This window comes from Mustela erminea, chromosome 5, assembly GCF_009829155.1.
Source record: "Mustela erminea isolate mMusErm1 chromosome 5, mMusErm1.Pri, whole genome shotgun sequence".
Taxonomy (NCBI): domain Eukaryota; kingdom Metazoa; phylum Chordata; class Mammalia; order Carnivora; family Mustelidae; genus Mustela; species Mustela erminea.
In genome coordinates, this window is record NC_045618.1 from 14,014,697 (window position 1) to 14,038,199 (window position 23,503).

Here is a 23,503-nt window from a genome sequence, read left to right on the forward strand (position 1 = left end):
TTTTATATCCTGACACTTTACTGAATTCCTGTATAAGTTCTAGCAGTTTTGGAGTGGAGTCTTTTGGGTTTTCCACATATAGTATCATATCATCTGCGAAGAGTGATAATTTGACTTCTTCTTTGCCGATTTGGATGCCTTTAATTTCCTTTTGTTGTCTGATTGCTGAGGCTAGGACCTCTAGTACTATGTTGAATAGCAGTGGTGATAATGGACATCCCTGCCGTGTTCCTGACCTTAGCGGAAAAGCTTTCAGTTTTTCTCCATTGAGAATGATATTTGCGGTGGGTTTTTCATAGATGGCTTTGATGATATTGAGGTATGCGCCCTCTATCTCTACACTTTGAAGACTTTTGATCAGGAAGGGATGCTGTACTTTGTCAAATGCTTTTTCAGCATCTATTGAGAGTATCACATGGTTCTTGTTCTTTCTTTTATTGATGTGTTGTATCACATTGACTGATTTGCGGATGTTGAACCAACCTTGCAGCCCTGGAATAAATCCCACTTGGTCGTGGTGAATAATCTTTTTAATGTACTGTTGAATCCTATTGGCTAGTATTTTGTTGAGTATTTTCGCATCTGTGTTCATCAAGGATATCGGTCTATAGCTCTCTTTTTTGGTGGGATCCTTGTCTGGTTTTAGGATCAAGGTGATGCTGGCCTCATAAAATGAGTTTGGAAGTTTTCCTTCCATTTCTATTTTTTGGAACAGTTTCAGGAGAATAGGAATTAGTTCTTCTTTAAATGTTTGGTAGAATTCCCCCGGGAAGCCGTCTGGCCCAGGGCTTTTGTTTGTTTGGAGATTTTTAATGACTGTTTCAATCTCCTTACTGGTTATGGGTCTGTTCAGGCTTTCTATTTCTTCCTGGTTCAGTTGTGGTAGTTTATATGTTTCTAGGAATGCATCCATTTCTTCCAGATTGTCAAATTTATTGGCGTAGAGTTGCTCATAGTATGTTCTTATAATAGTTTGTATTTCTTTGGTGTTAGTTGTGATCTCTCCTCTTTCATTCATGATTTTATTTATTTGGGTCCTTTCTCTTTTCTTTTTGATAAGTCGGGCCAGGGGTTTATCAATTTTATTAATTCTTTCAAAGAACCAGCTCCTAGTTTCGTTGATTTGTTCTATTGTTTTTTTGGTTTCTATTTCATTGATTTCTGCTCTGATCTTTATGATTTCTCTTCTCCTGCTGGGCTTAGGGTTTCTTTCTTGTTCTTTCTCCAGCTCCTTTAGGTGTAGGGTTAGGTTGTGTACCTGAGACCTTTCTTGTTTCTTGAGAAAGGCTTGTACCGCTATATATTTTCCTCTCAGGACTGCCTTTGTTGTGTCCCACAGATTTTGAACCGTTGTATTTTCATTATCATTTGTTTCCATGATTTTTTTCAATTCTTCTTTAATTTCCCGGTTGACCCATTCATTCTTTAGAAGGATGCTGTTTAGTCTCCATGTATTTGGGTTCTTTCCAAACTTCCTTTTGTGGTTGAGTTCTAGCTTTAGAGCATTGTGGTCTGAAAATATGCAGGGAATGATCCCAATCTTTTGATACCGGTTGAGTCCTGATTTAGGACCGAGGATGTGATCTATTCTGGAGAATGTTCCATGTGCACTAGAGAAGAATGTGTATTCTGTTGCTTTGGGATGAAATATTCTGAATATATCTGTGATGTCCATCTGGTCCAGTGTGTCGTTTAAGGCCTTTATTTCCTTGCTGATCTTTTGCTTGGATGATCTGTCCATTTCAGTGAGGGGAGTGTTAAAGTCCCCTACTATTATTGTATTATTGTTGATGTGTTTCTTTGATTTTGTTATTAATTGGTTTATATAGTTGGCTGCTCCCACGTTGGCGGCATAGATATTTAAAATTGTTAGATCTTCTTGTTGGACCGACCCTTTGAGTATGATATAGTGTCCTTCCTCATCTCTTATTATAGTCTTTGGCTTAAAATCTAATTGATCTGATATAAGGATTGCCACTCCTGCTTTCTTCTGATGTCCATTAGCATGGTAAATTCTTTTCCACCCCCTCACTTTAAATCTGGAGGTGTCTTCGGGCTTAAAATGAGTTTCTTGGAGGCAACATATAGATGGGTTTTGTTTTTTTATCCATTCTGATACCCTGTGTCTTTTGACAGGGGCATTTAGCCCATTAACATTCAGGGTAACTATTGAGAGATATGAATTTAGTGCCATTGTATTGCCTGTAAGTTGACTGTTACTGTATATGGTCTCTGTTCCTTTCTGATCTACCACTTGTAGGCTCTCTCTTTGCTTAGAGGACCCCTTTCAATATTTCCTGTAGAGCTGGTTTGGTATTTGCAAATTCTTTCAGTTTTTGTTTGTCCTGGAAGCTTTTAATCTCTCCTTCTATTTTCAATGATAGCCTAGCTGGATATAGTATTCTTGGCTGCATGTTTTTCTCGTTTAGTGCTCTGAAAATATCATGCCAGCTCTTTCTGGCCTGCCAGGTCTCTGTGGATAAGTCAGCTGCCAATCTAATATTTTTACCATTGTATGTTACAGACTTCTTTTCCCGGGCTGCTTTCAGGATTTTCTCTTTGTCACTGAGACTTGTAAATTTTACTATTAGGTGACGGGGTGTGGGCCTATTCCTATTGATTTTGAGGGGCGTTCTCTGAACCTCCTGAATTTTGATGCTCGTTCCCTTTGCCATATTGGGGAAATTCTCCCCAATAATTCTCTCCAGTATACCTTCTGCTCCCCTCTCTCTTTCTTCTTCTTCTGGAATCCCAATTATTCTAATGTTGTTTCGTCTTATGGTGTCACTTATCTCTCGAATTCTCCCCTCGTGGTCCAGCAGCTGTTTGTCCCTCTTTTGCTCAGCTTCTTTATTCTCTGTCATTTGGTCTTCGATATCACTAATTCTTTCTTCTGCCTCATTTATCCTAGCAGTGAGAGCCTCCATTTTTGATTGCACTTCATTAATAGCTTTTTTTATTTCAACTTGGTTAGATTTTAGTTCTTTTATTTCTCCAGAAAGGGCTTTTATATCTCTCGAGAGGGTTTCTCTAATATCTTCCATGCCTTTTTCGAGCCCGGCTAGAACCTTGAGAATTGTCATTCTGAACTCTAGATCTGACATATTACCAATGTCTGTATTGATTAGGTCCCTAGCCTTCGGTACTGCCTCTTGTTCTTTTTTTTGTGTTGAATTTTTCCGTCTTGTCATTTTGTCCAGATAAGAGTATATGAAGGGGGAAGTAAAATACTAAAAGGGTGGCAACAACCCCAGGAAAAAATGCTTTAACCAAATTAGAAGAGATCCAAAATCGTGAGGGGGGAGAAAGGGGATAAAAAGAGGTTCAAAAAGGAAGAAAGAAAAAAAAAGAAAAAAGAAAAAAGAAAAGAAAAGAATTAAAAAAAAAAAAAAGGAAAACACCTAAGAAAAATGTGAAAAAGAAAAAATATATATATTAGATAAACTTTCAGAAAGTGGTTGTTTTTCTGTTTCCAGAATTGCTGTTCTTCTTCTCTTCGATCTGCCGATGGATTTTCAGGTGTTTGCAATCTTTAGATAAGCTATCTAGCTGATCTCCGGCTAGCTGAAGCAGTCTCAGCCTGCTACTTCTCCGCCATCTTGACTCCTCCTTCCTCTTCCATTGAGTTTTTATTGGGAAATGGTCACATAGATATTCTCTGCCTAGCATGGACCAAAATTCCAGTGTATTAGAAGGAAAGCAGGTATTCAGCATAAATTGTTTGCATGTCCAATTTAGGCACAGTGAGTCGCTCTTACCCTCACAATGAGTCCTTGTCAGTTAGGGTGATTGGAAACCTTCCAAAATCTTAGGTTCCCAGATACCAGCAAAGGACTACCTTGCAAGCAGGATTAAGAGGTCAGCCATCTCAGACCTGTCAACTGTGCCTTACCGCACAACTATTTTATTCTTTTGTTAAATGGAATGTTAACTCGTCAGGGCTTGCTTAAAAATCCTGCATACCTTTTGTTAAATTCATTCTGGTTGTTTCAGATAGAGAGTGTAATTGTGGTTATCCTACCAGAGGTTGGAATAAGAGTGTAAACCCAGGGCTTCAGAAACCTCAGCCCCTTCCCCTTTCCTCCAATCCTCTCCAAGCGGAGTATGAATTATAAATGATTGATAAAGAGAGGAGGAATTTTGGGACCATTTTATGTAGATGAGATTTTAAAGAGACTAGTGGTGGGGCAGAGTATCATGTTGACCAGAGGAGACAGGAACTGTGTCTCTATTAATGCATTTTGTTTCTTTCCAAGAGCATGTGTAGTGTGATTAAAAAAAATGCATTCATCCTGGTTGATCTTAATTTTGGAGGGGTTTCTGTCCCCATGTTATATTTAATAATTTGTCTAATATGTAGAATGATCTCTTCTCTCTCAGTTGGATTACAAATTTAGTAGCAAGTTGAGTGATTGACTGGGATGCTACATTTTTAGGGGGAAGAAAAAGCCAGATTTATTTTAAAAGCAGATGCATTTTCCCTTCCTTCCTTCCTTTTTTTCCTTTCCTTCCTTCTTTCTTTCTCTTTGATTTTATTTATTTATTTGAGAGAGAGAGAGAGAGAGCACAAGCAAGGAGGAAGGGCAGAAGGAGAGGGAGAAGCAGACTGCCCTCTTAGCAGGGAGCCTGACACAGGACTTGATCCCAGGACCCTGAGATCATGACTTGAGCCAAAGGCAGGCACTTAACCGATTGAGCCACCCAGGCACCTGCATTTTCTGTTTTTTATATGAAGCTGATCTGGGGAGACATTTCTATTAAGGGTACTCTCCTTTAGAGATCATGTTTTTATGGTGGGGAAGTTGTTTCTACTATAAGCATAATTAAATATAGGCAGTGTAGAGATTCTTACCCCTGTTCTAACAGAATGCTAATAATCCTCCTGTAGAATGTCATTTGCCCTGAAACACTTTTCCATAGGATGGGTATGCCGTCTGATTTTCACTTCCATTGAATTTAGTTTAATTCCCCCCCACCCCGCCCCTGCAAATTTTAACAGGATGTGACATGAAATTTTCTTTCTACTGGTGATAAAAAAATACCTTAATGATTAACTACAAAAATAGTAATGACACATTTGGGCTAGTTGTAACCACTTGCTCTGTCATTTGATATTAAATCGTGGAAACAACCCTTTTCTTCATATTTACGCTAAAGGAGAACTTCAGGAAGCACAGTCTCCATCAGTGTTACTGAGTATCAGACTCCTTCCTCCTCTGTGTCTTATTCACAGGGTGGTTGTGGTGCAGATTCAATCAGATACTTTGGGGCTGGCATTTAAAAGGGTTGCTGTTCTTTTTCCATTTGGCCAGTGGCTAGCAGCCGGCTGGGAGGATGTCTGAGTTAAAACCATGATAAATGAAACTTCCATTAGGCTTCTTGGCTCGGGCCATTTCCTGTAAAGACCTTATCTTGCCGTCAGTGGTTTGAAGAAGGAGAATGTTCTTTTCGTTCAATAAATGAAAGCTGCCATGGAGTGGGTTGGGTAGTGTAGGTATCTCTTTTTGTGAAGAGAGTCTGCTTCTAGTGCCGATGCTTGGCAGAGCCTGGGTTACATTTTAACTTGTAATGCTTTGGATGTTATGATGATAACCTATGGATGTATGTCCTCATAGAAAATGGATATGTCTAAGTTTGTTTTTTAGTGTTCTTCGAAGTGAGGAGAACTGAATATCCAGATAAGATAGTTGGATGTATCTCACCAGCTTTTTCTTTCAACCTAATGGTTCCTTGAATTATTCTTTTTTTTTTTTAAGATTTTTTAAAGATTTTATTTTTTTAATTTATTTGACGCAGAGAGAGAGAGAGATCTCAAGTAGGCAGAGAGGTCAGGCAGAGGTAGAGGGGGCAAACAGGCTCCCCACTGAGCAGAGAGCCTGATGCGGGGCTCAATCCCAGGACCGTGAGATCATGACCTGAGCCGAAGACAGAGGCTTAACCCACTGAGCCACCCAGGCACCCTGAATTTATTCTTTCTTTAGATTTTCTTTATTCAGAGGATTTCGTCGTTGATTGGAGGGTCAGTGTTTTCAAGCATCACAGAGACCACAGTCCAGCAGTGTATTAGCTTTATGCACACCTTTAAGAATACTTTTTTCTTCCGGGCACATATTTTAGTATTTATATATTCATAGATCTGTACATCTTCTTCTGTACTACTTGCACACTTGGGGAAATAATGGTTGGAATGATTTTGCAAAATGTACTAAGAGAGTTCAGATTTCAGGTAAAATGGAATAAAACCACTCTCGCCTTTTCTGCCCAACACAAGTATGAAGCCAGGGCAAAATGCTTGGTGAAGCTAGGTGAGATCTCTGAAAAGTAAATATCATGATGTAGATGAGGACACCACAGTCGAAATACCACCGACATCGGGTAAGTTTACCATGTTCCCCTCTCTGCTAATCCCCTGCCTGAATTCAGTGCAGTCTGCAGTCTAGGAGTCAGTGCCAAGGGGCACCCGGCAGACTGTCTGTAGAACACGGGACTCTTGAGTTCAAACCCCATGTTGGGCATGGAACCCAACTTAAAATGTGAACTACGAAAACAAAATATAGGAGTCAGTATTGGAAGCAGACTGAGAAAGAACCAAGAGACACCCTCCAGTTCTGGCCCAAGGAATAGAAAAGAGAAGCCCTCAAGTACAGAGAGAAGTGAGAAATCCCTCATTTTTTGGTCTCCCTTTTCTCTATTTTGTCATGTCCTGGCAATCTTGTGGCAAAGGCAGTAGGAACAGAAGCGGGAAATGGCAGGAGCCAAAGCAAGGAATGAAGGGGATGCCCTTTCTATTTTGTGAAGCTGTCAGTTTGAGGGCAGGGCTAAATCAAAAAAACTTGTATTTGTTTATTTTGTTTGTTTGTTTTAATGTGTCTCAATCCTCCCCCTTCTCTGGTGGCATCACAGAAGTGGGTTGTTTCTGATTAGAGGATTAAAAAGGGGTGTTCCAGAGTACTAGGGAGTTATCAGGGGAGACAGCTGAGAGGAGGGGCTCAGGAAACAATGCCATGAAGTTTGTGAATTTCTGGACTCACTCATGCATCTGATCATGATCAGCATACTGTCTACTTTGAGAATGTAGTTAATGAATAGAATTCCATGCAAGTCTCAGTAACTTCCACGTGGTTTGCGCCCAAGGCTGCCGTGAATGGCCCTTCCCAGCTTTTGAAAACAACACTGACATCAGCCTGCAGAGTGTGGGTTCTAATTTGGGGTGAGAAGGTAATCAGATTAAAGGCCTGGCAAAACAATAGTTTCAACATTCTCTATAGATTTAAATAAGGCACAAGATTTTATGAGAATATTCAGAATGTCTAGGATATAATCCGTGTTAGAATATAAAGAACTACAAAATTCTCAAATATCAAGGGAAAAAACGATGGATGACAATGAAAATATGACTTTAAAGGAGCTGTTATAAAAATGCTTTAGTAATGGGGCGCCTGGGTGGCTCAGTGGGTTAAGCCTCTGCCTTTGGCTCAGATCATGATCTCAGGGTCCTGGGATTGAGCCCCACATTGGGCTCTCTGCTCAGCGAGGAGCCTGATCCCTGCCCCACCCACCCACCCTGCCTGCTTCTCTGCCTACTTGTGATCTCTGGCAAATAAATAAATAAATATTCTTAAAAAAATAAAATAAAATGCTCTAGTAAATAATCATGAATTCTGAAATAAAAGGTAAGTTTGAAATGTATCTGTAAAGAAATAGGAGATAGGAAGTAGAACCAAGTGGAAATTTTATAACTAAAAAATACAGTAGTTGCCCCACCTTGCTGTCTCCTACCCACCCCCACATTCTTTACTAGATGAAGTCATTAACAAAATGGATATGACAGAGGAAAGAATTAGTAAACCTGAACATAAATCAATAAAAAGTACCAAACCCCATGTTGGGCGTGGAACCCAACTTAAAATGTGAACTATGAAAACAAAATATAGGAGTCAGTATTGGAAGGAGACTGAGAAAGAACCAAGAGACACCCTCTAGTTCTGGCCCAAGGAATAGAAAAGAGAAGCCCTAAAGTACAGAGAGAAGGGAGAAATCCCTCATTGAGCAAAGGAGAGGAGAATGATTGAAAAATACTGAACAGAGCCCCTCGGACTGTTGGGCAATTACAGAAGGCATTTTGTTTATATTATTGGAGCCCCAGAAGGAAAGGAAAAAGAATGTGACTAAGAAGTATTCCAAGAAATAAGGGCTGGAAACTTTCTAAGTTTGACAAAAGTTATAACTTTACAGATTCAAGAAGCTAAGCTACCCCAAACAAGATAAACCCAAAGAAATACATATCCAGGCATATCATAACTGCTTAAAACTGAGGACAAAATCTTGAAAGCAATCAGAGAAAAAGTGACACCTTATCTATAGGAGACAGAGATTCAAATGAAAAATTTCTCAGCAGAAATCATGGAGCCCAGAGGAAATGTCTTACCATTTTTAAAGTGCTGAAATAAATAAAAGTGCAGAGCCCAGAATTCAGTGAAAATATCCTTGAATGTGAAATGAGGATCTTCTCATTTCAGGTAAAATCGAGAGAATTTGGAGTCAACAGACCTGCTGTAAAATAGCAGGTTAAAGAAATGTCTTAGGCTATGGGAATTGATATGAGAAATTTGGAATATTAAGAGTGGAGGAAATAGTAAATATAATAAGCTGATCTCTTCCTGAATTAGTTAAAATATGGTTTGTGAATGAAATCAAAGTAAAACCTTGTCTGACAGGAATTTTATAAAGTCAAAATCACAATTGAATTAAAATGAACACTAAAAAAAGTGAAGGAAGGAAAAACAGGAAACAGAAGAATAAAAAACAGTGGAAACAGTTACATTGGGAAACCTTCATATAATACAAACATATAAATTATTATGTTAAATTTAAATGGTCTATACAAACCAAATAAGAGTCTGTCAAAATGGATTTAAATAGCAAGATGATATTAACAGTTGTAAACATGTATACAAATAACAAAACTTCAAAATACAGAAGTAAAACCTGACAGAACTAAAGGAGAAATATACAAATTCACACTTACGAGTGAGAGACTCAGCATTCCTCTCTAGGTAATACTAGTAGAAAGAAAATCACCAAGAGTATAGAAGAATTGAACCATCCACAAACTAGATCTAATAAACATTTATATAACTCTCCACTAAATGCTAATTGACTAAAATATTTCTAAATGAATATAGAAGAAATTCTTTTTAGCATATTTGCAAGTTAAGCTATGAGAGGTGAATTAAATAATGTATTTGTGTCTTGCTAATGTGAACTACAAGTTTATGTTTAGAACAACATTTTACAAAGCAGGAAAAAGTAGTGAAATATTTTCAAAGCTAGAATGGCTCAGCATGAAATAAGTGATATAATAATTTAAAAACTAGCTAACATTATCTTAAGTATTTACTCTGTGCCAAGCACTGTTCTTCTCTTTATATAGACGAATTCATTCAGTCCTCACAAGAGGCCATCGAGGTAGTTACGTATACAAATAACAATGAGAAAGAGAGCTCTTTAATAAATTAAGATGTCAAAATTGGAAATTATAACAACAGTATCAGTAATTAAAAAAGCTTTTCTTGACTAAATACTTTTTCTGCATTTGACACTGGGCCTTAAACCTGTCTCATTTGGTTTGCACACTATGATGACTTGCCGCTAATGGTCTATCTAAGTAAAATGTGACACAGCAAAATTCCAAATCATGGAGTCTGTCTCTGGAACCCAAGTTCTTTATCCCTGCATTACCTTCTGAAGATGCCCATTTCATCCTGGAAGAAGCTGTTGCCTTTCCTGGTGGTCATCCAGTGATCCAGCAAAAGCTATAGATTCTCATAGTCCTGCTCTTCCAAAGGCAGTGACTTCCCAATGACTAACTATCCTGCCTAGAGTAAGATAGGGCTGGGTACAAACACTTGTCCTTGATCTTAGAAAATATATTTTCTTGTGGCTCTTGGCCTGTTTTATCCTCAGCCAAACATGGCAATGTAAATACAGGCCAGATCAGAATTACCTGACTCTGCTGTTACTTTTCATACTGAAAGGATTTATTATGAGCTACTTGACACATAGAATAAGGTTTATTTCTCCAAAGTTGATTTTTTTTTTTTTGGATTAAACCCCTAAGACCTTCAGATAATTTTCTCTTTTTTTAATTTATTAGTTTTCATTATGATAAATGTACTCTTTAATCCCTATCCCCTATTTACCCCATCTACAACCCCCAATAACTATCAGTTTGTTCTCTTGGTTTCTATCTCCCTCTCTTTCCTTTGATCATTTATTTCTCAAATTGCACATATGAATGAGGTCATATGGTATTTGTCTTTTTTCTGACATATTTCAATTAGCATTTTTCTTTTTAGCTCTACCCATGTTGTTGCAAATGGCAAGATTGCCTTCTTTATGGCTGAGTAGTTAATTAGTGTGTGTGTGTGTGTGTGTGTGTGTGTGTGTGTGTGTGTATCTTTATCCATTCATCTCTTGATGAATGTTTAGGCTGCTTCCATAGAGTTTGGCTATTATAAATAATGCTGCAATAAACATGGGGTACATGTAATACTTAGAGTTAGTATTTTTTTATTCTTTAGGTAAATACGCAGTAGTGCAATTCCTGGATCACAGGGTAGAACTAATTTGATTTTTTAGAAGCTTCCATGCTATTTTCCAAAGTGGCTGCATCAATTTGTATCCCTACCAATAGTACATGAGGGCTCTTTTTTTTCTCCACATCTTTGCCAATATTTGTATTTTCTTGTGTTTTTGATTTTAGCCATTCTGACAGGTATGAAGTAATATATCAGTGTGGTTTTCATTTGCATTTCTCTGCTGATAAGTGGTATTGAACATCTTTTCATGTGTCTGTTATCCATCTGGGTATCTTTGGAGAAGTGGCTGTTCATGTCTTCTGCCCATTTTTAATTGTATTATATGTTTTCTGGGTGATGATTTATATAAGTTCTTTATATATTTTGGATACTAACCCTTTATCAGATATGTCATTTTCAAATATCTTCCCCCATTCAGCAGGTTGCCTTTTCATTTTGTTGATTGTTTCCTTCACTGTGCAGAAGATTTTTATTTTGGCATAGTACCAATAGGTTATTTTTTGTTTTATTTCCCTTGCCTCAGGTGATATAGCTAGAAAAATGTTGCTATGTCCAATGTCAAAAAGATTACTGCTTGTGTTCTCTTCTAGGATTTTTATGGTTTCAGGTCTCACATTTAATCCATTTTGAGCTTATTTTTGTGGATGGTGAAGAAAGTGGTCAATTTCATTCTTTTTCATCAAGATTTGACTTTGACTTGATCCTTAATGAGTCCAACTTGTAATATGTCAAGTCACCCCTTTTCCTGCATAGTATTTACCACTCTGTATAATTACATGTTATTTGTGAAGCATTCCTGTAATTCACACCTAACTGTTTGCGGGAAACACTTTCAATCATATATTCTGAAGCTAAAGCTCTGAAGCTTGCATTTCTTGAGATTTCCCTTATAGTTTTGTCATTTTTCTGACTTGGTACACAGGCCTCTTACTTCTATAAATGCTTTTCTCTTTAGTCAACCTTATTTTTCTATAAAGTTTTAAGATTATCATGTGGAATTTTTGTCAACATGAGTATGTGTGTATACTTCAAAATGCACCTATCTTGGTGGAAAGGAAGATGGTAACTTTATTTTATTTATTTATTTTTTTAAAGATTTTATTTATTTATTTGACAGAGAGAGATCACAAGTAGACAGAGAGGCAGGCAGAGAGAGAGAGAGGGAAGCAGGCTCCCTGCTGAGCAGAGAGCCCGATGCGGGCCTTGATCCCAGGACCCTGAGATCATGACCTGAGCCGAAGGCAGCGGCTTAACCCACTGAGCCACCCAGGCGCCCAGATGGTAACTTTAAAGCAGGGATTGGCCAACTACACTCTGCTGCATTTATGTAACTAAAGTTTTATTGGAACACAGCCACACTCATTTAGGTGTTGTCCATGTCTCCTTGGGTGCCAAACAGCAGAACTGAGTAATCGTGATACACCATGTGTCCTATAAAGTCTTAAATATTTACTAACTGATTTCATACAGAGAATCTTTGTCTACCCTGGTTCAAACACTAAAAGGTACTGGTTATTTGATAATATTGATTAAAGATGCTGTTATTGTGGTGGCAAATTTTGGCTCTGCTTTCCCCTGGGGCAACATAAGAAAGTAGTCTTTTAGTTATGAAACAAATATTGTATGTGTAGAAATTATGTGTGTGTGTGTGTTTAGGGTAGACAACATGAGTTAATTACATGCATTGTGAAATGAGTACCACAATCAAGTTAATTAACATATTAACTTGTTAATTTGTAAATTTCATCTCACATATTTAGAACTTTTGTGTATGTGTGGTGAGATCACAGAAGATGTATTCTCTTAGCAAACTTCAACTCTACATGGCATTATTAAAAAAAAAAACAATAAGAGATCACAAGTTTTGGTGAGGATGTGGAAGACAGCCCTTGTGCACTGTTGTCGGAAGGTAAACTGATACAGACACATGGAGAACAATATGGAGGTTCCTCAATAAACTGAAACTAGAAGTATTATATGACTCTGGGTATATATATCCTCCCAAACTAAAATCAGCATTTCCTCACTCCCTTGTTCACCTTAGCATTTTTCACAGTTGCCAAGATGAGGAAAACAATCTAAGTGGTTATTGAGGGGTGAATGGATAAAAAAATGTGAGACACATTGAGATATGAGTTAGGCATCTGGAGAGAAGGAAATCCTGCCATTTTCAACAACATGGCTGAACCGGGAGGGAGGACATTAAATGCAGTGAACTAAGTCAGAGAAAGCAGTCTTCTTATGAAACATTCTTTTTACATCAACCTCACAGTTCCATTCATGACTAGAATTTTTCTATGGCTCCTCTGACAAAAATGTTAAAAATTTAGTGTCTTAAATTGCTTTAAGGGGGGCGCCTGGGTGGCTCAGTGGGTTACAGCCTCTACCTTCAGCTCAGGTCATGATCCCAGAATCCTGGGATCAAGCCCCACATCAGGCTCTCTGCTCAGGAGGGAGCCTGCTTCCTCCTCTCTCTTTCTCTGCCTGCCTCTCTGCCTACTTGTGATCTCTGTCAAATAAATAAATAAAATCTTTTAAAAAAAATGCTTTAAAAATATTTGTAAACATTACCAACCAAATGTTTCCATCTCAGTCCCTTAGTGGAACGTGTGAGATTTTCCAGTCACATCTTACACTTCGATGTGCTTAGATACTACCGAGAAGGCTCATTTGTGTTCTCTCTCCTCACATGGTGTTTTCTAGGAGCCGCTGCGGTTGTTTCCCACACAGAGGAGCTCTCTCATGGAGTGACTTCCTGGGTCTTCAGGCAGCCATGGAGGATAAACCGTCTGTCTGGGGCTCTTTGAAACAGCGGACCAGGCCTTTGTTAATCAACCTGAGCAAGAGGAGGGTGAAAAAGAACCCGAACAAGCCCCTAGACCTACGGGCAAGGCGTTCCCTGGACCGCCGCCTCAGCCTCTCTGTCCCTGACCTCTTGGAGGCTGAGGCCTTGGCCCCAGAGGGCAGGCCTTACTCTGGGCCCCAGTCATCGTACACCTCGGTGCCCAGCAGCCTGTCAACGGCGGGGATCTTGCCCAAGAGCAGCAGTAGCTCCTTGAAACAGTCTGAGGAGGAATTGGACTGGAGCCAGGAAGAAGCCGGCTACCTCCGTGTGGTGGAAACGGACTCCGAGGAGGCCTATGCCTCTCCCGCCGAGGACAGGAGGCCTTCTAGCAATGGCATCCTGGATCTGCTGCAGAAGACGCCGGCTGGAGACGAGGCCCTGGAAGAGCCAGAGGTGAGACCAGGGCTGGGCACTTTCCTGCTCCTTCTTCTGTTTTTCTCCTTTCTATGTGTACTCCTTGCCCTTGGAAGATTTGGTTTGGAGTTATTTTTGTGGTTCGCTTGGATGGAGAGAATGTCATTTATAAGAATTTAAATTCAGGTAATATTGATTGCACCCACTGTTCCCATTCGTTTTAGGGTTGACCTCTATGTATTTTAAAACTATTACAAATAACCTCTCTGGGATACTTTAAGGCATTAAAAGCCCTATTGGATGAGTTTTCCTTTTCCCATGTTCCTGGCAAAGAAATTAAGAGCATAACTTTTCCTCAAACTTTTTGCTTTAAGTGTGTGTGTGTGAGTGTGTGTGTGTGTGTGTCTCCACCACAGCTCAGTGTTATGGTAGACAAAAATGCATGTTAATATTTCTTTAAAACAAAGATGAACCATAAAAGACTGTGGACTCTGAAAAACAATCTGAGGGTTTTGGAGGGGCGGGAGGTTGGGTGAGCCTGGGGGTGGGTATTACGAAGGTCACGTATTGCATGGAGCACTGGGTGTAGTGCATAAACAATGAATTCTGGAACACTGAAAAGAAATTTAAAAAATTAAAAAATAAAAATTAAAAAAAAAAATAATTAAATAAAATAGATGAAAAGTGTTCCCCAAGTGTGGAAGAGGGAGGTTGAAGACGTGGAGTCAAAGTACAATTTTTGGATGTCCTCTTGCTGGCTTTGAAGGTAAATGAAGGACACATGAACCATCAAGTACAGGTAGCTCTAAGGCTAGGATAGAAAAGAAAACATAGTCTCCCCAGACTTCCAGAATGAACTCTTCTATGCAGACAGTGATTTTAGCTCACGGAGACCTATTTCAGATTTCTGACTTCAAAAACTATCAGAGAATAAACTGATTTGTTTAAAAAAAAAAAAGATTTTATTTATTTATTTGAAAGATAGAGAGAATGAGCAGAGAGAGCGGGAGAAGCAGACTCGCCTGCTGGCCAGGGAACCTGACATGGGGCCTGATCCCAGGACCCTGGGGTCATGACCTGAGCCGAAGGCAGTCGCTTAACTGACTGAGCCACCCAGGGACCCCTGCATATTCATCTTCCTAAGAAATGTATGAATGTGTGTCTCCGTTTGACTGTCAGAGGGTTTGAACTTGCTCCAGTCTCACTTGTATGTGTGTGCATGTTTGCCTGAGGACAGCTTCACTTGCATTCTCTAAAAAAAAAACTGAAGGATGCAAATTCTTATGGTTTCATTGATTTTTTAATGCTTTAGTATTTCAATGAGATAAAATAGCCAAATACAATTATGAGAAAAACTTGTATATCTAGAACACGTTTAATATAAATTCAGTCCCCAGATTAGTAAATCATGGTGACTGGTTTAATCAGTTTTTTTTTTGTTGTTGTTTTTTTTTTTTTTTTTTTTAGTTCCCCATCAATGACACTAAAGTAGGTTGCAGCTTTGAGGGAAGAAGTGAATTTTTTTTGTGGAGACTCTAGGTTTCTGTTATAATTGCATACAAACCTGGATCTTCAACTGGGATTTTTGTTATTCAACCAAATTTTTTATTTAACCAAAGACTGTTATATATTGGGGTGTCATATATTTATATTTAATTGTGTCATATATTTGGGTGTCATTATGGAATGGATCTTGGATATCTGGAGTACATTGTGACCAGATTCCTTTGGAAACTTGATGATAAGTCACGATCAACCATTCAATGACTTAATTATCTTTTTCCTTACCACTTACTTTTATGAAATTCTTTTCGTAACCATGTTACAGTTTTTACCATTGTTTATAAATTTGAAATATGTTTTTCCAGTAATCAAAATATAAATCAGGTGAAATATTAAACATAATTCATAATTCATAGTTCGGTGTGAAGGGGGTAATTATATCCAATGTAGAATTGGATACTGAAGTTTATCTTCTTGTTAAATTATTAACTGATCAGAAGAAAATGTGTGGGTTTTTTGGCTTTGATAGTCTAACACTCTCAGATTAGAATTCTTTTAAGATTACTTTTTTTTTTAAAGATTTTATTTATTTATTTGACAGACAAAGATCACAAGTAGGCAGAGAGGCAGGTAGAGAGAGGGAGGGGGAAGCAGGCTCCTGCTGAGTAGAGAGACCGATGTGGGGCTCGATCCCAGGACCCTGAGATCATGACCTGAGCCGAAGGCAGAGGCTTAACCCACTGAGCCACCCAGGCGCCCATGATTACTTTTTTAAAAAAGATTTTATTTTTATTTATGGGCGAGAGAGAGAGAAAGCAGGAGCATGGAGGGAGGAGGGGGGGAGAGGGACAAGCAGACTCCCCTGAGTGGGGAGCCTGACGTGGGGATCAATCCTAGGACCCTGAGATCAGGCCCTGAGCAGAAACCAAGAAACAGACAGTCTACTGAGCCACCCAGGTGGCCCCAGAATAATTTCTTTTTTTAGGTTAATGCCGTGAAGTTGTTTTGCTGACTATAAGTATTCGAGTTCCTACTCTAACTCAGGCACCATAAAGGTCGTGACTAGAAATAGAGATGGTTAGGAAAGTGACCCTGCCTTTAAGTTACGAGGTATTAAGAGACAGTTTTGTGTAGCTCTAAAGAAAGCATAAGAGGCAAGAAGATATTGGAACTGTCTGTGCAAAACATCTAAGCCTTGCCTCTTGGCAGCCTGGTGGTTGGAGGATATCAGTGCGTTGGGACAGACAGACATTGTGACAGGACGTGAGGGCTTGCGCAAGCTGGCGTAGATTTGATGGGTGAGGAAATATGGTGGACACAACCTGAAGTGTGAGTGGGGTGGTTAGGAGGTGGTGAGCATTTTGCTGCTCCTGACATAGGTGTTTGAGGAACTTTCTGGTGTGATATGTGCTAGGAAGGGTGGTCTGTGTTGAGGGGCTGTTTATGGATGGTAAATGGATGGTTGGTAGTGGTTACTTTCTCTTCTCTGGGCTAAATGCAAAACCCTTGGAATAATTTATTTTAAATAATTTTTCTTTTTAACTCACCCATGAAAAGAAAGCAAATTCTTTTTTTAATATTTTTTTTGAAGTCATCTATGCCCTGAATCTGAGGTTCAAACAACCCTGAGATTAAGAGTTATGTGCTTTATCAGCTGAGTCAGCCAGGTGTCTCTAAACCTCTTTTTTGAATAAAAATCTTCTGCTTCTATTTTCCTGTCCTAGGACGTGCAAAGTAGAAACTGAGACTGATCCTCCCATGGTCACTTGAGTGCTACGTATCTGCTTGGTTTGCAGAGGATGGCGGGACTGGGCTATAGCTAATCAGGCCTATGGGATCACATGTGGTCAAGTGCATTGCTCTGTCTGTCCCCCTTTTGAGCTCCCTTCCACCATATTGAGTGGGCTTCTCCCACTACCCGAGGATCTAAACTTTATTACATGGTATAGAAGTTACCACTCCCTTGCTTATCTTCCCCACTAGGCTGTGTAATTTGGTCTGTGGGTAGGTCTAAAGGAGTCATGTCTAATTTGTCTTTGTTTTCTTGGGGCCTTGCTGTGTGCCTGACACAGAGCATGTGCTCAATCACTATTTACATATGAGGAAATCAACGATAGTAATGAATCCATTCAGGTTCATACAGTTTTTATCAGTGTCTTTGTTGTAAGTTCTCTTCAGTTTATAATTTCATTAAAGTCAGAATTTCTTTATTTGTTTAGGATTTTTTGGAAAGAAACATACTGTAAATGAAATTTCTATCTATATGATTTCACTGAAAACAGAGAGATTTAGACAGGTGTAGACTTTTCAGCCCAAGTCTGATACTAGCCTTAAATCTAAATGTGTTTGTCTCTGTCTTTTTTTCAATGAAGATGGAAGTTCTGGTGAATCCATGTCATGTGAGTTTGGGGGTTGGTGAATCTGTATCTAAGGATACAGGTCATCTCTTTTCTTCCTGATGAGTAGTGGACAGGTTACTATCACTCTCATGGAATGGGAGAAGCAATGAGGAGGGAAGAAAGGATTGGTGTGGACTGGGCTGTAGCTAGTCAGGCCTATGGGATCACATGTGGTCAAGTGCATTGCTCTGCCTGTCCCCCTTTTAGCTCCTTCCACCATATTGGGGTACCACAAAGACAATAAGATGTTTGCTGAGTATTCGTGGTGTGGCTGATATTATTTGTAGCTTTCCAGAGCGGGGAGGGGTAAAGCAAGGAGCATCTGTGGTTCAAGTACCCATTGATGTTTGTCTCCCATGTTTTATGTCCAAGGGCAACTTCAAGGCTGAACCTGCAGCAGTGGGATAACACCCCAGATAATGATGTTGGCTGAGTGTCTTCCAGTTTTTTCCCCACTCCTGTCAGGGTCAGCAATGAAGTGAGGCGCGGGCTTACATTTAGGGGAAGTGGAATGAGAAAGCAAAGAAAAAAATTAAGAGGGAAGAGGAAAAATGAATGTGAGAATGTAGAGAGGTCACATGGAAGTCTGAAATAGTCAAGTATGGAACAGTCTCACTGTCGTGCTCAATCATGCCTAAGATCAAAGTGGAAGAAAGTCATTTTAGAATAAAGGATGCATTTGCTGGAAGAGGATTCTCCAGACTTTTCTCCTGGGTCCCAGATTCATACCACACTGGATAGTCCACGGAAACCTGATCACAACTGGTTCTGGCAGAATTCTGTCTCTCTGAAGTGCTCTCACAGATACAAACATTTGTTTCTTGGCAACATCACCATTATGCACCGGGTGGCACCCGTGAAATGACATGAAATGATGTTAGACTGTTCCCCTTTCCTTGCTTCTCATGATCTCTGTAATCTTCAGAGACCCATCTCACATCTCTCTTCTCTCACATAAATTCTCTCAATCCTTCAAAGCCCAGCTGAAAATTTCTTTTCCCTGTCTGGGTTTCCTGACTATATAATCTGTATCTTCCCCCTACCTTTGTTTACACAGCATGTCACTTTTGCTGTCATGGAACACTAACCTCATTCTGCTTTCTCTAGAAATCTGTAGAGGGAGAAAGGGTTTGGAGAAAATAGAGGGAGTAGGGAAGGGAAGGCCAATGGGTAGTCGGCAAAGGTGTCACTGAGTAAGACCCTGAGAAGATCATTAGCTTCCAAGACCTGTATTAACTGTCCACTGGCCATCTGGCTCAGAGTACCACCTCATGATAACCCAATACCCATGAGACTGAGCTAGAAATGACAAATGGTGACTCATATGCAATGAGAATGAAATACTATGTAGACTCTCATATTTATTTTGATATAAACAGCTCACTGTGTCATTATTGTCAAGTTATTTGGGAAGTCAAATCATAATGAGCATCAACTTCATTAAAGTGGAGTGAGCAATAATTATATCAGGGCCTAGAAATACTTTGGAGAGCCTGTTGGGTGTATTGGCTCCCTGAAGTCAGCCTGCATTACAAGTCACATAGAATCAGGAGACTGTTTTGTGGACTCAAATCCCTGAGAAGAGAATGGATAGGTTCTGCACTGAATGGTGTAGATAGCCATCCATCTCCCAATAGCGATTGAATTCCGAATGAGGACTTGACATACTCACATTTTGTTGGCTTGGGCCAATGACATGATGCCCACATGCCAACCTGCCTAGGCCATGAGGCCAAGGTTCTTAGAGTCCTGTGGCCTGGGCTCTCTCTTCCCTCCATAGGGTTCAGGAGTAAGTACAAACTTTTATCCAGGTCTTCTTGCATGACCTTGTCCTCTTTTGGATTGACACACTATTTGATTAGCTGTGTAATTATCACTTTCAGTCAGGCTGAGAACCTCACATGGTTGCCCGGCAACCAGATTGTCTCCTTTACATGACTTTGTATGTCTGGCTTCTGATGGATGAAAGGTGGTCTTACAGTTTTATCCTGCTTGCTGTCATCACCAAAACTTGGGGATAGGAGGTGGCAAAGGGCACCTTTTTTTATTGCCAATCCCATCCACCATTTTGTATTTTCATTGGTTGTTTAGAAGTTGGCATCTCTCTCTTTTTTTTTTTAAGATTTTTTTAAAATTTATTTGACATACAGAGATCACAAGTAGGCAAAGAGGCAGGCAGAGAGAGAGGAGGAAGTAGGCTTCGCTGAGCAGAGAGCCTGATGCGGGACTCGATCCCAGGACCCTAGGATCCTGACCTGAGCCAAAGGCAGAAGCTTTAACCCACTGAGCCACCCAGGCGCCCCTTGAAGTTGGCATCTCTTATTAGACTGGGAGCTCCTGAGGAACAGACACCTTTTTTTCTTTCCATTCCAGCTTTCTGCACATCTCATTTATGTGGGGGAAAAAAAAAAAAAATATATATATATATATATATATATATATATATATATATATATATATACACATACACACACACACACATTTTAAAATAATCATTTAAGTGGTGGGAAGAAGGAGAGGGAGAGCAAGAATCTCAAGCCGATTCTGCATGTTGAGCATGGAGCCCTGCGTGGGGTTCAGTGTCACGACTCTGAGATCATGACCTGAGCTAAAACCAAGAGCTGGACACTCAAGGAACTGAGCCACCCACAGGCCCTTACGTGAAATATATTGACTCATGTTTCTCCACAGCTGATTTTCAAGCCACAGGTCATGCTAGGTACTGCGGGGCTGCATGAATTTCCGCTGGGTTGGGGAAGGTGGTGATACATGGAGGCCTGGGGGAAGGAGGGCGGGCTCTAAAGGAATTCCTAAGTGTCAGGTTAAATACAGTTAAGGAGACCCAGGGGTAGAGTAGCTTCTTTTTTCTTCTTTTTTTTCCCCCCTTGCCTTTGTTCTTCTCACTTCCTTCCCTGGTACTCATTTTATAAGATACTCTCTTCTGCTTTATAAAGTCAGGTATTTAGAAAATACAGAAAATTGCCACTGGTTCCCCTCCTTGGTGTTGATGGTGGAGTTGAGCATAGGCCCAGATTTCACAAAGACAATGACGAAGATCTGAGGTGGTCCCGGCCGCTGATCCGTGCTGGATCACTGGGCAAGGTGAATGGGGAGGAGTCATGTAGCAGGTGGTCAGGAAAGGGCCTGAAGAGGGAGGGCATATCCGCTCCAACTCAGGCAGGGAGTAAGCCAAGTCGCTGAGTTTCATGCAAAATTTTAAGACCAAAAAAAAATGGAAGGCTCTTAGCTCAGAAATAGGTTGAGGGCACAAGCACCTGACATGGTTTGCATATTATGTTTGTATTTATTAGTTATTATAGTGGTTTCTACCATTACATTTCCCAGAATGAAATGAGGGCCCGGAAGGTTTAATGACTTACCTAATATCATCAAGCTGGTGTTAGAGCCAGGAGCTAAATCCAGGACTGTCTGAATCCAAGTGCAAAACTCTGTGTACATCAGGAGTTTGGAAATGAGATGACTCAGAGCTGCTGATCTAAAAGTTGGTAGTCAAAGGGAGTTTTTTCTTTTTTAAGATTTATTTATTTTAGAGAGAGAGCTCACACAAGCAGGGGGATGGGAAGATGGAGAGAGAGAGAGAGAAACTCCAGGAGACTCCATGCTGAGTGCGGAACCCCCAATGCGGGGTTTGATCCCAGCACCCTGAGATCATGTCCTGAGCCAAAATCAAGAGCCAGGTGGGTGCTCAGTCGACTGAGCCACCCAGGTGCCCCTCGAAGGAAGGTAGTTATTTTTGCGTGTCCACTGTGCCCTTTTAAAGGCGAGGATAATTATAGTGGTTGAATGGCCTTATTGTCGTGCTCAGCGACTAATAATCCTGAATGAAAGGATTATTGCCTCCTACCACCACATTGTCCATGTAGTCGCCCACTGGGGATTTCCTGACATTTCATTTGGCAGTTGAGGTTTTAATTAACTAACTTCGGTGCTAGCTTATGCAGATGAGTTGAGTGGTTTAGAGAAGTACCTTACCTTTTCGGGAGGTTTCCAGAAACACTACCAGGCAACCACAGAGCTTCAGTTTCGTGACCACAGAGAAGCACAGTGACAAAGCAGTTCAGAGGAACTAGCTTACAGCTGGCACAACTGAACAGGTACATTAATTTCTCTACCTTTTAGTTACGTGTTCTGTACTGTTAGTGATTTATCTCCAGAATCATTCCTCACCATCACCATGTCCACGAGACGGGCACGTCAGCCGTGTTCCAGGATCTTCTGTGGGGTTGGCCTCTTTCTTCTTCTTTCCTCCCTCTTTTCTCCTCTGTTGAGTGCCTACTACGTGCAGATGCTGCTGTAGACACCAGGAACACAACCATCAACCGAACAAACACCCACTATCTCGAGGAGATCTCATCCTGGTCCCAATGGGGGCAGGCTACAGATATGTTCAGAGAGGGCCAGGTGTAATAGAGAAAAACAAAGCAGAGAAGGTGATTGGGAGTGCTTGAACAGAGAAGTCTGGAAAGACCTCTTCTGGGCTGGTCGCATTTACCCAAAGACCTAGAGGAGGCAAGGAATAAAGGTGTGTTGGTGCCTGGAGAAAGAGCTTCTCTAGAGGAGAGAAGAGTAAGCGTACAGGCTCCGGGAAGGCAGAGGAGTGCCTGCTGTGATTCAGGAATAGCAGGGCAGGAGTGTGAGGGGACAGTGGTTGGGGATGTGAGTTACTTTGGAGGCTGTGTGTGTCATGTGGGCTTTCCTTTTCTGTTGGGCAAGCTTGTGAGACCATAGGGCTACTTGGGGGTACCAAAGAATGGGCTAAGAAGGATCCCTTTGGGCTCAATCATGGTGTTGCTCACAGGCAGGGGTAAGTAGTATACAGGTGGTGCTTATAACACCTGCTCTAGACCCTGGGAATAGCAGTAAGTAGAAGCTTTGCCTTGGAGGAGAGCCATGGAGGAAGCATGCACAGGTCGGTGAGCTGTGCTTGGGAGGGGTGGGGGCACTGTCCTGAGACTTCATTACCAGCCCTCTAGCTCTGTTGTGATGAAAGTATCAGAGGGAAAGGGATGGTTGGAACGAAGGAAGGGACTTGGTTGGCTGACCACCTTCATTGAGCTTTTTCCTCCAGTCTTCCTAAACACATCCCCCACCTTAATAACAATCATACTAGTAAGACAGCAATAGTAACAGAAAGGGCACACCAGTATTGCTTTCTGAGAGGTTACATATAAGGACCTGTGCTTGTTACAATATAAGAGTATTATCTCATGGGACCACATCTGTTTGGTTCCCTCTACATACAAGCAGCCTAGTAAAGTGTCTGGCCCAGAGACAGCCTTTCAATGAATTAATTTTTCTCCAAATAATCTGTAAAGTAAGTATCTTTTTTGGCCCTTTTGGAGATGTTCTCATGTCTTGAATTTTAAGTAAATTGTGCAAGAACCCAAAGATAGGAAGTAGAACAAGTAGGATTCGAAATCAGGTCTTTCTGACTCCCAAGTCTCGTATCCCCCCCACAGAGCTGGGCATTCTAATTTTGGATTCTCCTGGATCTGGGCACCGTGAAAAGAGTGGAGGACCCAGGACACTCCAGTAAAAGTCTAACTCTTTAATCTCCCTTCAGCAGCCAATTATCCTGTTCACGTCGGCTTCCTTATTCCTACATCAGTGATACTGATGACAGCTTGTGGGCCCCTTAACAGGAGAATGTGTGTATTTGTAAATTACAAAGTGCTAAGAAAGTGTAATGGGGACCATTATTCTTTTAAGCTACCTGCTGGTAAAAAGCATGAAAACAGTGCGTGCAAGGTGAGTGGACAGCTATTACTGAGCGTGAAAAT

The 23,503-nt window shown here is 40.5% G+C and overlaps 1 protein-coding gene across 12 annotated transcripts in view; it reads left to right on the plus strand.

Annotated features, from left to right (window-relative positions):
• Window positions 1-23,503, plus strand: part of MCTP2 (multiple C2 and transmembrane domain containing 2) — a 347,996-nt gene that overhangs the window by 151,179 nt on the left and 173,314 nt on the right. For all 12 annotated transcript variants that reach the window (XM_032342144.1, XM_032342142.1, XM_032342141.1 and 9 more), the window contains one exon: window positions 13,305-13,839. In XM_032342144.1, the coding sequence (XP_032198035.1) occupies window positions 13,375-13,839 (465 nt within the window). In that variant the 5' untranslated portion in view covers window positions 13,305-13,374. The remainder of the gene's footprint in view (window positions 1-13,304; window positions 13,840-23,503) is intronic.